Source organism: Centroberyx affinis, unplaced genomic scaffold (genome assembly GCF_046629955.1).
Source record: "Centroberyx affinis isolate AG114_WGS23_722 - 3 ecotype Tasmania unplaced genomic scaffold, CSIRO-AGI_Caff_v1 ptg001079l_1, whole genome shotgun sequence".
Taxonomy (NCBI): domain Eukaryota; kingdom Metazoa; phylum Chordata; class Actinopteri; order Beryciformes; family Berycidae; genus Centroberyx; species Centroberyx affinis.
In genome coordinates this window covers 19011-33365 of record NW_027279626.1, presented here as the reverse complement: position 1 = coordinate 33365, position 14355 = coordinate 19011, and the positions used below count along the sequence as shown (strand labels likewise).

General features: G+C 40.9%; 1 protein-coding gene across 1 annotated transcript in view; it reads left to right on the top strand.

The window, feature by feature from the left end:
* The window catches only part of LOC139647410 (E3 ubiquitin-protein ligase Itchy-like), a 33155-nt gene extending 19182 nt beyond the window's left edge, over nt 1-13973 (top strand). Inside the window, exons 11-24 of the mRNA XM_071523301.1 lie at nt 524-593; nt 979-1063; nt 1314-1442; nt 2279-2351; nt 3036-3107; nt 4328-4416; nt 5230-5389; nt 5725-5858; nt 6387-6527; nt 6765-6885; nt 7272-7376; nt 8225-8321; nt 8863-8935; nt 10802-13973. Coding sequence (XP_071379402.1) covers nt 524-593; nt 979-1063; nt 1314-1442; nt 2279-2351; nt 3036-3107; nt 4328-4416; nt 5230-5389; nt 5725-5858; nt 6387-6527; nt 6765-6885; nt 7272-7376; nt 8225-8321; nt 8863-8935; nt 10802-10901 — 1449 coding nt within the window. The 3' untranslated portion in view covers nt 10902-13973. The remainder of the gene's footprint in view (nt 1-523; nt 594-978; nt 1064-1313; nt 1443-2278; nt 2352-3035; nt 3108-4327; nt 4417-5229; nt 5390-5724; nt 5859-6386; nt 6528-6764; nt 6886-7271; nt 7377-8224; nt 8322-8862; nt 8936-10801) is intronic.
* Nucleotides 13974-14355: the final 382 nt, after the last annotated feature.

Genomic DNA, 14355 nt, shown 5'->3' with positions numbered 1-14355 from the left:
CTAGGTGTGTTAACCAGGTTCTGTTACTCTGATTATCACCTTAGTCCCATTAAGATAATCAGATAAAGGCATTTACATGACAGTTTCAGTCGTCCGACTACTATCTTAATCAGGTTAAGATCAAATTATTAGTGTGCATGTAAACATACTCATTGGTATTGATCAAAAGCGCTTTCCACAATATACAATATTATGGTAATTTTATGCTATGTGCCAGTAAAAATCTCACTTATTGCCACTTTAAAACATGCTTTATTAGGGCAAAGATGATAATATCTCCTTGGTTTGGACCAATAATACTGATGGTCAAACCACAAACAGGCTGAAAGGCATTGCTTTGGTTAAATAGCATATTTATCTTTATGTTTGACTCCTCACTGGGGGTCTTGCTGTCCGTGTAGCATGTGTGTCAATATGTCCTAGGAAACTAAACTCTGTTTAGTCTCTGTCTCTGCATCAAAGTCACAAAGACAAACTCTTGTCCTTTAATGTACTGAAGTGATTCTGATTGTCTGCTGTGCAGTTACAAGACCAGGTCCCAGCCACCCAGAATAAGGAGTTCGATCCTCTGGGGCCCCTGCCACATGGATGGGGTAAGATCTTTGACATCTGTCAATTTAAATCAGTAATAATACGTATACAAACTAGTAATTAAGTTAACAAACTGGTGATGAATATCATATTCCTTGAAAGATACAGCTAAATATAGCATTTGAACTCTCACATTCAGTTTTAGAAGTCACTCAGATCTTTGCTCTGATAGGCCCACAGTTGTTGTCATTTTCATGTTTATTTCAGTCGGTCTAGAATTACATTACACCTGGCATTAAAAAAAGTCTTAAAATATTTTAAAATTTGACTAGAAAGCATCCTGAAAAGTATCTTTTTTATGAGTGAAATGCAAATAAAGTGTATTGATTGATGGCATGATTGGTTGATTGGTTGATCGCTTGATTGATTGTTCTTCTGTGTATTCAGAGAAGAGAACAGACACCAACGGCAGAGTTTACTTTGTACATCATCCTACGCGGACAACACAGTGGGAGGACCCGCGGACACAGGGGTTAGTGTGTGTGTGTGTGTGTGTGTGAGAATGATAGGGGCCTGGGGAAGATGGATGTTTAACATGTTAAGCATGATGTTTTAAGTGTCAACTGTATAACCTCCAAATGACTAAAACAGCAGTGCTATTTTTTCATTCATGTATTTTTATGTAATAGGTTCTAGTTTTGCAATTGTTGGTCCCTTTGCTCCATACTTATTTATAACCTATTTTTGTTTGCTGTATCCTAATAACTCTCTCCTCTGATCAGGCTGTTGAACGAGAAGCCGCTGCCAGAGGGCTGGGAGATGAGGTTCACAGTAGACGGTATTCCCTACTTCGTAGACCACAACAGGAGAACCACTACCTACATCGACCCCCGCACTGGGAAATCATCGCTGTACGTCCTCCACCGTAACGCTTTCTACCTTCTCACCAGCTTTGATACTGTTACCAACCACTGGAGGGTGAAACCTCTTACCTTGTTTCTTAAAGGAGCATTAAGTAATCTATTGTAATTTATCCACCCATCATCCTCTTGAGGTACGTTGGCCTGTAATTGATACAAACAGTCCCGTTTTCACAACAAAGTCAATGTGTGGGGTGTTTTTATTCCAAAACGGAGTACGGGCTGAAAAGTGAGTTTACCAGACAGCAGATTAAATGGAAAGCCTAGGTAATCTCATTAAATTTACAGCAGATTTTTTGTGATATGAGTCAATGTTTCTGAAAATATCTTCTCTCTATTTTTAGAACTCCCTTATCCAGATATGACTAATGGTTTTTGCAGTCTCTTATACTCCCCTTCTGTCTTTCTCACTGATACAACACCTACGTTGACTCATGGTAATGACTTGTGAACATAACCTGACTTGAGAATAATTATGACCTTTCTTTCCTCTGGTTCCAATGGTAGAAAAACCAGTTAGGTGAACTGGGATAGGAATGCGACAAACAGAACAGTCTTACTGGCCTAGTAACCTTGAGGCATTTATGCCCATGCAAAGAGAGGAGGAGAGAGATAGTGTACAAGAATACAACATTGTTTTCCAGTTGTACCACCATCGGCTCAAAACTGAACCTATAGGATAAGATGTGCTTCAATAGATTTCTTTTTTATCTTTAAGCCTGGCTGATTTTGTGTCTTCTCACTAGAGAGTTAATAAATGTGTCTCTCTATCTGTTTCTATGTCTCTCCCTCCACCTCCCTCCCTCCGTTCCTCCCTCCCCTCGCAGTGAAAACGGACCGCAGATCACGTACGTTCGAGACTTCAAAGCCAAAGTGCAGTACTTCAGATTCTGGTGCCAGGTGGGTGTCATATTACAATGACTGGGTGACTGGTTAGTCATTCAGGGGTAAAGTCCTCGAGTGCGGACTACAAATCAGCTTCCTGCCTTCTTTCCTAACTGTATTAATTAAAAAATTAATTAAAAACTCCGATCAGCAGATCAGCATCAGTGAACTACTTCACCCTGCTATAAATTAGGGGCTTAGGGACTTTAAATCTTAGAGACAAAATCTTAGAGGGGAAAATCCAGGTCCGTCAGTCAGGAGTGAAACATTTGTTCTACACCACTTCATTTTCCCCACATCTTGTCTCTTATGTTAAGTCATATTCCTCTGAAATTTGAACCTTCACTATGAATTTGATACCTTGGCGCCATATTTTCACAAAACAAGCGCAGTCCTCTTTTCGGATTCACGCCATCACCACAAATGCCCCATGGTACAAAATCTGCGCTTGCTCTACATCTTTATGAGCATTTATGTTTTTATAGCTATCATGTACTAACAATCATAAATACTTACAGCAAAATGGATATACTGTATTATATCAATGACAAGTCACTTTCATGTGCATTGCCACTGTGACGACCTCTAGTTTAAATTCCTATAGGAAAGAATCCATTATGGTGCACCAGGTGTTTTCATGTCACGGCTGAAAGCACACATCACCGCTAAACCGCGTCTGACATTTTCCCTTTTCTCCAGCAACTGTCGATGCCTCAGCACATCAAGATCACCGTCACCAGAAAAACCCTGTTTGAGGATTCCTTCCAGCAGGTAAGTTGACGTGCACCAGGTCACCATCACACAGAGGTCCTGGTGGGAAGGATTTAAGGCCTTTTAAAAGTATTTACATGTCTTAAATTCAGTTATTAGAGGTCTTATCTTTTCACTATGCAATGACAGGTTTCTTTGCGTTGCATGCCCACTCTTAGCTTAATACAGAACCATGTTACTAGTGCAGTCTGCATCCTATCTGCTTTACTAAACACTACTGGACTGAATGTCCTTTACCAATTAATTACCTGGTGTCCCTTTTCTAAAGGCCAATGTCCACTGCCACCGACTTGTGTGCATTCTGGCTCTGCTGCGTTCAGGTCGTGGATGTATTGTCCACCGGCTGCGTTTACAGCACAGACGCAGCAGAGCAGCGACAGCCAGACTTTTTTGTTTGAGGTGTTTTTCTTCAGTGTTTTTTTGTTTTCAATGTTTTCGTTTCAGTCAGTGGCTTCAATCAGAAAACTGAACTCCTGGCACAGTAAAGAGGTTTACTTGATATATTCATTAATAAGCACAGAGCTGACAAGACAGATAACAAACTAGACTACAAGAGCCCAGAGAAAAAAAGGTAGGCAGATACAGCCCATCATCATTCATTTATTGGTTTCAGTCAGGAAACTGACATTTTGGCGCAATAAATAAAGAAACGGATCAAAAACGCGTCTGGTGGACATTGGCCTTTATCCTTTTCATTTATAGTTTCACAACTTTCATTAGCTGTGTTTAATCAGAAATTGCTTTGTTTGCCAGCTTTGTTCCTTTGTTTTTTAAATTGGTCTTAAATTCAGTTCGAGGTAGCATTGATAAGCTCTAAGCTCTAAATTTGGCTTTCTGAAACTTGCATAGCATTAAGACAGGTAGTAAACAAGCACATGATGGTGCCATGGCAGCCACAGAGCTAATACACTCAGGTAATATGCAAGACTAAAGACCTCTAAAGAAAGACTCATTAGTGTGTAGATAGTGGTTTCTATTGAAAATGACTAAGAACGAGACTGCAGTCATGGCTACTGGGTTAGGGTTGTGGGAATTGTGATTGGGGGATGCTCCAACTGTTATAAGGTGGAGCGGTGTGTTTGGGGCTCTTGCATCCAATTAACAAAGCAGTCATCTACCCACGACCCTGCTGGACACTTCACGTGAATATCCCCTACTCATGGAGGTATGCTTTTATGACACACTGACCAAACTATCCATATACTACCTCTCTACTTTAGATCATGAGCTTCAACGCCCAGGATCTGCGCAGGAGACTATGGATCATCTTCCCTGGAGAAGAAGGCCTCGACTACGGAGGCGTCGCCAGGCAAGTTACAAAATGACTTACCCCTATATTTTATGTGCTCTTCCAGTACTCAAATAGCGATGGAAACATGGCTTCTGAAGTACATGAATTTTATGTTGATTGTGAGCACTGACAATATGACTTTGCCTGTGATTTTTGCCAGTGATTGTGCATGTTTTTGAGCATGTAAATATCCATAGTTGAAGAAAGATTGCTACTTAATTACATGATTTTATCGTTATTAAGAATGCTTGTGCTTACCATCCCCTCTACAGCAGAAATCACCTTTCAATATTTTGTGAAACAGACTTTACCTGCAGTCAATTTCAATTGTATTGTTTATTTCCCTGTTCCCTGTTTTGTTTATTTCCCTGTTCCCTGTTCCCTGTTCCGCTTCCATGTCCATTGCTCTTGAAGTCTGTCTATACACAGACATCATCTTCTCTAATATTTATAGGGTCTCTAATATCATATCCCTCCTGTATATGCACATCTACACTCAGTGGAACTGACAGTGCTATTAAATGAAGTGCTGAACCCATTTACTTCCTCTGTCCATCTTTACCTCTGCCAAGGAGGTTATGTGTTCGGTGCCGTTTGTTTGTTTGTTTGTCTATCAGCAGGATGACGGAAGAACTACTGGCCCGATTTTCATGAAACTTCATGGAAGGGTGTAGCGTGGGCCAAGGAAGAACCCATTCAATTTTGGAGTGGATCCGGATCCGACTCACAAACAAGCAATAATAGCACGAACCTTGGCGGAGGTCTGTGCTCTCCGAGTGCCCTTCTAGTTTTGCTATCGTTTACTAATGGCTGCTCTGTCCTCTCCTCCAGGGAGTGGTTCTTCCTGTTGTCCCACGAGGTTTTGAACCCCATGTACTGCCTGTTTGAATACGCCGGCAAAGATAACTACTGTCTCCAGATCAACCCTGCGTCCTACATCAACCCCGACCACCTCAAGTACTTCAAGTTCATAGGCCGCTTCATCGCCATGGTCAGTCATTTTGGCTTATGTTGATTTTTTGTTAGTAAGGATAAAAAGAGCGTTATCAGTGTGCTTCAAGGTCTTCAAGGTTATCTGTGCAGCAGTTGCTGCAAGAACTCGAATGAGCTGGAATTTCTTCATCCTTTGATGTATTTTCACTTTAATTTGAGACGAGATAAAGAGTGGAGGCAGAAATAAAGCATGGGCGATGTACAGTGTTTAGTCTCAAGTCCTATTCCCTGTTCACTACTTCCTAGCGCCACTCAATATCCTGCGCTACATCTCCTGCATGTCAAAATCATTAGAATGTTTCTAATTTAGCGGTGTGCGCTTCTGTCCCTCAGGCCCTTTTCCACGGCAAGTTCATCGACACCGGTTTCTCCCTGCCGTTCTACAAGCGCATCCTGAACAAGCCGTGGGCCCTCAAAGACCTGGAGTCAATAGACCCTGAGTTCTACAACTCCCTCATCTGGATCAAGTCAGTATGCACAGCCATGTACAAGGCAATTTGAGGAGGGTGGCATCCTACTGTAAAGTTCAATCCAAATAAATACAGCCACATCATTTAGAAAATTGATGAAACTTGCAGACACCCTGCCTAGTTTGTACCAGTTTGCTAGATGATGTTTTTCTTTTCCTATAAACACCAAAAGCTACCATAATGAGTACTCTTGAATGGAAATTGCCACTAGCATCAAGGGATGGATTTAACTAGTGACATCTCTGACCATAGCCTGATCCCTTTGTAGGAATTATAAGTAGGGCACCAGCAAAAAAACATCATGGTTCCCAGTGTTTGGTTGCTGCTACATTACACCCTGTATGTCTGCCTGCCACTCTCCTCTGTCTGCCATTTATTTTTTGTGAATATATGCTATTAATATGAATGTATGACATATAATAGGAGCTCACACTCCTCTGCATAAAAAAAAAAAGCAAGGCAGTTAGACTCTAATATGCTTGCTGTTGTAGTAATTCAGTTTTAATCGTCCGTGTTGCTCTGCAGGGATAACAACATCGAGGAGTGTGGACTGGAGATGTTCTTCTCGGTCGACAAGGAGATCCTGGGGGAAATCACCACCCACGAGCTGAAGTCTGGAGGAGGAGACATCCAGGTCACCGAGGAGAACAAGGAGGAGTACATCAGGTGGGTTTCACCAGCTACAGTATGTTTCCAGAAAGAAAAATGTGAAAATCGGTGCGTCTCCATCGCCTCGGTTGAAGCAAATAAACAGATGTAGAACATGGCTACATCATATTTCATGCTGTCTGAAGACCAAAACAAAGAAATGCACTTGGCAGTATGCTAATACAGCAACTAATGTAACTAGTGTGTGTGTGTGTGTGTGTGTGTGTGTGTGACTGCCTCTGTCTCCCCCTGCAGGCTAGTAGCAGAGTGGAGGCTGTCCCGAGGCGTGGAGGAGCAGACGCAGGCGTTCTTCGAAGGCTTCAACGAGGTCCTCCCGCAGCAGTACCTGCAGTACTTTGATGCGAAAGAGCTGGAGGTACGGATGAACGGGGAACCGGTTGTATTTCCAATTTGGTCCGACTCGGATGTGAGGTGTCATGGGACGCATGAAACACACCTGTGTGACGTCAAGGGTTGCACATTTGAATTGGTGTCGGAATGGAATGTGGATGTCATGCACTTGACATCATGCAGAGGCCTGAGCAGGGTGCAGGGACTGACTACAGTATTGAGTGGAATACATTTATCTCCGTAACATCTTGAACAATTTATCAGGAGCTATTATAGGTACTTATTAGGACTTTGCTGATTTCATTCGAACAGCTTTTTCTAGATATAAACGGCTCTTTGAACAAACTAACCTTTGAGCGTGAAGCATTGTGAATACTGGGCATTAAAATGAGACTTTGTGTGCTGTTGTAGGTGATGCTGTGCGGCATGCAGGAGATCGACCTGGCAGACTGGCAGAGAAACACCATCTACAGACACTACGCTCGCAGCAGCAAACAGATCACCTGGTTCTGGCAGGTAGGTGCATCAACGGCAGTGATGTAGGGAGACATTGGAGAAAGGGGAAACATATAATTAATTTGATTCTTTTGTTGGGGAAAATGATTAACAGAAATGAATCGCTTAACCAGGCAATGAATGAACTGCGTCATGGATGTTCATAGCGAGTACATATATATATATTTATAGTTTTTCTTCCTTGTATTATTAAGTAGGCTGCTCGGCAACATTTTTCCCAACTGTGATGTGCAACAGAGCCTAGGAACTTCCTGTTACTTGGATTTTAATAGATTTCTGACCCTGTGGTTCACTTGGTTGTTGCTCCTGGGAGCGTTGTCCATCTTCAATGCCCAGAAATTACTTACTATATCACAACCATTAAGGACCATGATACTTGAGCAACAATTTTGAGGCACTGTGCCAATTGGACAATTTGCCAGTAATGATGATGAACAGTATTTTTCCATCTCTTGGTCATATTTGCCAATCTCTGTCCCTTCTGAAGGTTGTTTCCAATTTACCTGACCTCAAAATGATTCACACATATTGTTACCATTGGAAAAGACACAGCGCTTTGTGTCTTCACATGAACACATTAAGATAGTTAGTACTCATTACATGGTATTAGTACAACAATGCTATGTTTCTGATAGAGGCTTTTGGTTCTTGAGTATCATTACATTTTCGATAAACCAACACATCTTTTACTTCTCATGGATTTTGATTTAGGATTCCTGTTTACTTGCGTTTCTTACTCTTGTTTTAAATAGATGTATTTAAATGGGATTTTAAGAATCTCTGGTAAGACAAGTTTTCTTTCTGGGGATGTTTAAGTGTTTTAAATGGCGCATTGCTCTGTCCTGCAGCTGATAAAGGAGGTGGACAACGAGAAGAGGATGAGGCTGCTGCAGTTTGTCACCGGTACCTGTCGACTACCTGTGGGAGGCTTCGCCGACCTCATGGGTAATATCAGCAACACAACAGACCTATTTGAACCTGGCATTAAAATCCCCATGCAGATAGAACATGCATCTAGACGAGTGTCCAGATAACGCACCAAGCCGCGTTCAAAATTCACAGTTTATTAGCTATTTTCCTTCCATTGTATTTGCCTGTTTTAGACTTCTGTAACCCTTTCCTTTATTAATGTCTGTCATTTCAAGTTTTTTTTTTCATTGTCTGTAAAACACTTTCTAAATCAGTACTGAAAAGTGCTAAACAAATACATTATATTATAAATACACTCAAGAAAGACATGAATTTGCTTTTCCAATCTACCTCCATAGGTGGTTTAGGAAAATCAGTATTTAAACTTGTAAATGTGCCTTTGCACCTGTACAATTTTCTTTAATTTGAGCTGGGATTGTAGCACCAGCTGTAAATGAGGTCTATCTCTTTTTCTGCCTCTATCCAATCCAGTTTCCCAGCACTGTAACAGTTATAATAGTGTATTGGTTTAACCTAGATGATTCTAGCTCCTACTGACCAGTGCTTGACTTTGCAGGGAGCAACGGTCCCCAGAAGTTCTGTATTGAGAAGGTGGGCAAAGAGAACTGGCTTCCAAGGAGTCACACATGGTGAGTGTATATAAACTAAAAACTATTTTGGGAATAATAAGCTTTTATCAAAAATGTCTTACAGTACCATGGGTGCCCCCAGTGAGAATCAAACTCTGACAGGGTTAGTGCCTTGCTCAACTCATTGAGCTACAGGACCACAATCTATTTCTACACCTTAGACTATAAAATCACTAAATGTTCATATGTATGAGCGCGTTCACACCAAGCATGTTTGAAATGGTTTATTGAAACTCTAGAGCATTTCCTCCTTCAGTTCTTTTGGCCAGGTGAAAACAACGCAGTTCAAACTCTGGTGGCACCAAATAACGACACAGAGACTGAAAATGCAGTTCTCGGTCCTCTTCCAAGACAACTGAGGTGCGGTTCATTAGATGTAAGAACGTAATGCCAACCAACTATAGGAAACAACCCAAAAACGCAAGGTATTATGGGTTGAAGGAGACAGATGTTGACATCTGTTGCATCAGTCTGGACTGATGCTCATATACAGCTATTTCTTCATGTGTTCTTAACTGGTATGAACACCAGAGGAGGAGAAGAAGAGCGCAGGCAAAACCATTATGCATAGATAGTATGCATCACTGGGTAGTGTGAACCTAAAGGAACCAAATACAAAGATGCAACACAGTAAATGTGCTGCCCTCGTGAAAATGTTGATAAGATCAATGTATTTTCAGCTATACAGCTAGCTTAAATACTCCTTTGACCAACCTCCAAGGAACAGGCATCATGTTGTGATCGGCAGGATTTAATCAAAGAAAAGTGTAAAACTGTACTGGAAGTAAGAGACAAAAAACACAATCAGTATCAAATAAGTGATACACTACAATCACAGAATATCAATTGTAATGATACAGCATACTACTGCTGCTATAGATGATGTCAGATAAACTACTGCACATAAACTATCATAAGCAAGCATGTATGGGTGTAAGTACACAACTTCCTACACAGGCAAATGCAGGAGTTTACAGTAAGTACAACTTATCTATGGTAAACATTACGAAAATATATGTATTTAAACTTGTAAATAATATTAGAAAGGTCTATGGTGTGAACCATGTGCCTACACAGCAAAGCAACATTGTGGTGCAGCAAGAGAACAGCTATTACTTAATTACTCACTAAACTGCAAAGATGATCACATTTACACTGATTTAACAATCTTTGAGTAGTTATCTCACAGATTGTGCCGTTTTGGGACATTTCAAGGCAAGGATGGAAGAAGATCGCATAAGGCTGCCACACTTGACTCTAGAGCTGCAACGATTAATCGATTAGTTGTCAACTATTAAATTAATCGCCAACTATTTTGATAATCGATTAATCGGTTTGAGTTATTTGTTAAGAAAAATAACTCTGATTCCAGCTTCTTAAATGTGAATATTTTCTGGTTTCTTTACTCCTCTATGACAGTAAACTGAATATCTTTGGGTTGTGGACAAAACAAGACATTTGAGGACGTCATCTTGGGCTTTGGGAAACACTGATCGACATTTTTCACCATTTTCTGACATTTTATAGACCAAACAACTAATCGATTAATCAAGAAAATAATCGACAGATTAATCGATAAAGAAAATAATCGTTAGTTGCAGCCCTACTTGACTCCTATCTAATTGAGAGAGAACAACTTCCTTTACATCACTTTCTTCTACTGCCGAGCTACGTTGTGAAGCTATAAACAATGACCACTAGGTGGCAGTAAATTACTATAAAATTATAACGAATCCTACTGAGTCCAATACAGTAAACTTTTCCAGTCTTACTCAGACCAAAGAAAACAAACTGTAGGTGTGACCGCACACTAATTCACTTAACTGAATACTATCGCCAGCTGAAATGTACCGTTTCCCTCGCCAGCTTCAACAGACTGGACCTGCCTCCCTACAAGAGCTACGAGCAGCTGAAGGAGAAGCTGATGTTCGCCATCGAGGAGACGGAAGGCTTCGGGCAGGAGTGAGAGAAACCAGACGAAGAGAAAACGAGTCTGAAGGAGTAAAGACGACCAGTGTTCAAATCAGGGAGCCTCTTCAAAATAGGCGTGTGTCTGTGTGCGTGTGTGTGTGTGTGCGTGTGCTCATGCATGCATACACCTGTATCGTTCATGTATGTATGCGTGTGTGTGTGTGTGTGTGTGTGTGTGCACGACTGCTGCATGTTGTTTGAAAAGGAGCTGGGATTTGGGAACCGGCATCTCCCCCTGCGTACCCACGCTCATTATTGGACATGGCAGGCCGCGCAAAGCCTGATGGGTACATGAGTTTTTTTGGGGTTTTTTCTTCGTTTTTTTTTTAACCGAAACCAAACCACAGGATGTTGCTCCTGTCTCTCAGAATGTGCTCCACGTTATGCATGGGAACCTGGAAAACTCGCCCTCCGAGACTTCTGTTGAACGGGACAGTGGGATTTTTCTTCCCCCCCCTCCTTCCATCATCCTTAGCTCGACGTCTGTGTCCCAAAGCTTTCCTTCTGAGGAAATGATGGATTGTTTTTGTTTTTTTTATATCCAGAGCCACACATCTGATCATATAAGCAGGGCAGCAGGGTTAGACTCTCATAACCAGAGGGCCACAGGTTCCATCCCCAAATGTCCTCCCATCAGGTAAATGACAAAGTGTAACGTTTTATGGCAAGATTGAGAAGGGTGCACTTGTTTCAGAGCAGAGATAAGTTTCACCATCTTTTTTTTCTTTTTTTTGTCACATTAAGATTGTTTTTGTTGTTTGCATTAGAGTGAGTCACAGCCCCTTTTTTTGCACAATCCACATCTCAGCTGTCTCCGAGCTTAAAATCCTTAAATCTCTCTCTCGCTCCTTCATCTGCATCTCTGCTTATGACTAAAGTGGATTTAATAAGGGACTATAGCTTTCACTGAGTCGATCTGTTTTATGAAATGGAGTGTTCCCAATTGTTTCTGCAGTTTATAGACGACACTTAAATGACAACAGACAATCTTGGTGCTTCAGATATTAAGGAGATATACCCATATATAGATATATATATAAAGAGAGAGAGAGAGTCTAGTGCTCCTGGCTCCATAGTATTTGATCTGTGAATCGCTTAATGATTGTGAGGGGTGCTTGCAACCCCGGTTATTTATAACGGTGAAAAAGTCAGAAGACATGGATGGGACTTAAATTGGCCCTAGTTTTATAGGGCCGGTCTTAACGCGTTGTTACAAGATGGGGCATCTTGGCTTGGAGTATTCTAGGAGAGTGAAATATGTTTGTATTTGTAATATCGGCTTCAGAGACGTTCTGCACCTCGCTTCTCGTCCGTCGTGCGTGAGAAATCCATCAGGGATGAAACGAAGTATTTTTTTTGAAATGTGTGAAAAGTGTTCCATGTTCGAAATACTCAAGGTGCACTCGATCTAACGTGTCAACACTTTAAACACCTCGAAACACAAGTGGAAAAACACCAAATGCAAGTCGAACCAAATCAAAGGCTTTCTTTTCAGTTTAGGTGAAATCTTTGTAATGGCATTTTGGATGCATATTTTGCAAAGATCTAAAAGAAACTACATGTAGCTCTGTATATGTAGCATTTTAAGGTGAGTCAGAGCTCTTACCACGGTTCTGCTCCTGAATACTTGATATTCAAGGAAATTCTTGACTTTTAATTGCATCTGTCCTAAACCAAAACACAAAATCAATAGGAAAACTTAATTTATAACTCTCTGCCAAAAATGCGGTGTAGTCTATGCCAGTATTTAACTTGAACATATAAAGGAATATTTCATCTTGGTAGAAGATTTTTTACTTTCCAGCACTCGCAACTCCATATAAAATCAGGAGCAGTCAACCTCCAACAGCTTTTCTGTCAATTAACAGATGTGTGTGTGCACTAAAAAAAGAAGTAAACGCTCTACCAATATGAAATCCCACTTCGAGTGTGCAGATATACACTCTTCATACACTGCGAAACATTGGCTTGGTATAAGTTCGGCTGATATCACACTAAGTCTGACCAACACTAATACACCAGAGTTGAAGAAGACGGTTAATCTCAGTCCTCTGGTGGAAATCTCTTCATTTGGTGGTTTGCTTGGAAGCGCCCTTGTGAATTAGTTGAACTAGTTTCTTCCTAGCATGAGCGATCGGTGTAACACTTCATCCAATTTCTGACAGCTGCACGGGGAAGGAAATGAATTACTGCGCCGCACAGTGAAAGCAGGATTCAGGTGTTGCGGGTCTGAGGAACCGCGGCTCTGTAGGATTTCTTCCTGTTAGCAAGTCTAGGGTCTGGGTTTCCACATGCACTGTTGAAACGGTCTTTGTCCTTTTGGCTTCAGGGAGCCTGATTTCCACTCCAGGGATAACCACAACTCGCCAGGCCTTACTCCGTATATGTCTCTCCATTCCCCCACCAGGCATTCAGTGTTTCTTATTTGCAATTTAGAGATAACTGACCAGTTGGGCTGTACGTTTAGATTAATAAGTTTTGACCCGGTGTTAAATGTTGGATTCTTTTGGGGAATCTAAAAGCTGCAAGACTAAAAGTGATGATGCATGGGGCAACTTTTTGAGGATATCAAGATGGGTGATGTTGCCTTCAGCGGAGATGGGGAGTAACTACTAAGACAAACTCCGTTATAAGGAAGGTATCATGACAAAAATATACACTATTGGTTCAAATTGCGTTCAAACTGTCACCCATGAAGCAGGCCTGTAAGAGCAGAAAGTGTTTTTAATCATGGTGTTCCGGGTAGATCATGACTTAAAACCCCAGGGACACAGTAGATACGGAAACATGTAAATATCATAATTTATGTCGCATCGCAAAAATAAAAAATCTCCGCTTTTTTTTTTTTTTTGGGGTCTCCAGAATCATCCTTGTACAACTAAACCGCTCTCACTCTCCTGTATATGAAAACAAGTTGTAAATGGTGTCAATAACAAATTAATTGTCTTTTGTAAAAAAAAAAAAAAAAAAAAGCAAGGTTTTAATAATAAGAGGTTTATGGTAACACTATATTTTCTTTTCCCTGTTTGATTTATGATGTACATGAAGGATGTGTAACATAGAAATTGTTCACCTTAATAAATTAAATCTACAGGTTTGAGTGCGTGTGTGTGCCTCGGATGACTGAGTGGCATTAATGTGAAAGACATTGCACATACAGTTCAGTTTTAAAATGTGTGTTTTAGCAGCAGCACAGTAAAAGTTAATACCAGTGGCTCGGGGTTACATACAGGAGTCATTTCAATGTGATTCTATTGACATTTAAAGGAAAAATCCACCCTAAATCACTTGTTCTGGGGGGCTGTCGAATGGCATTCTGGGAAATGTAGGAAACACTAACTGCAGTAGAAGTACACTTCATAACTCTTGGAATGTATTGAACATCACAAACTGATGATACATAGCAGTGTAAGAGGCTGGATTTTTCCTTTAAGTGTCAACATACTCAA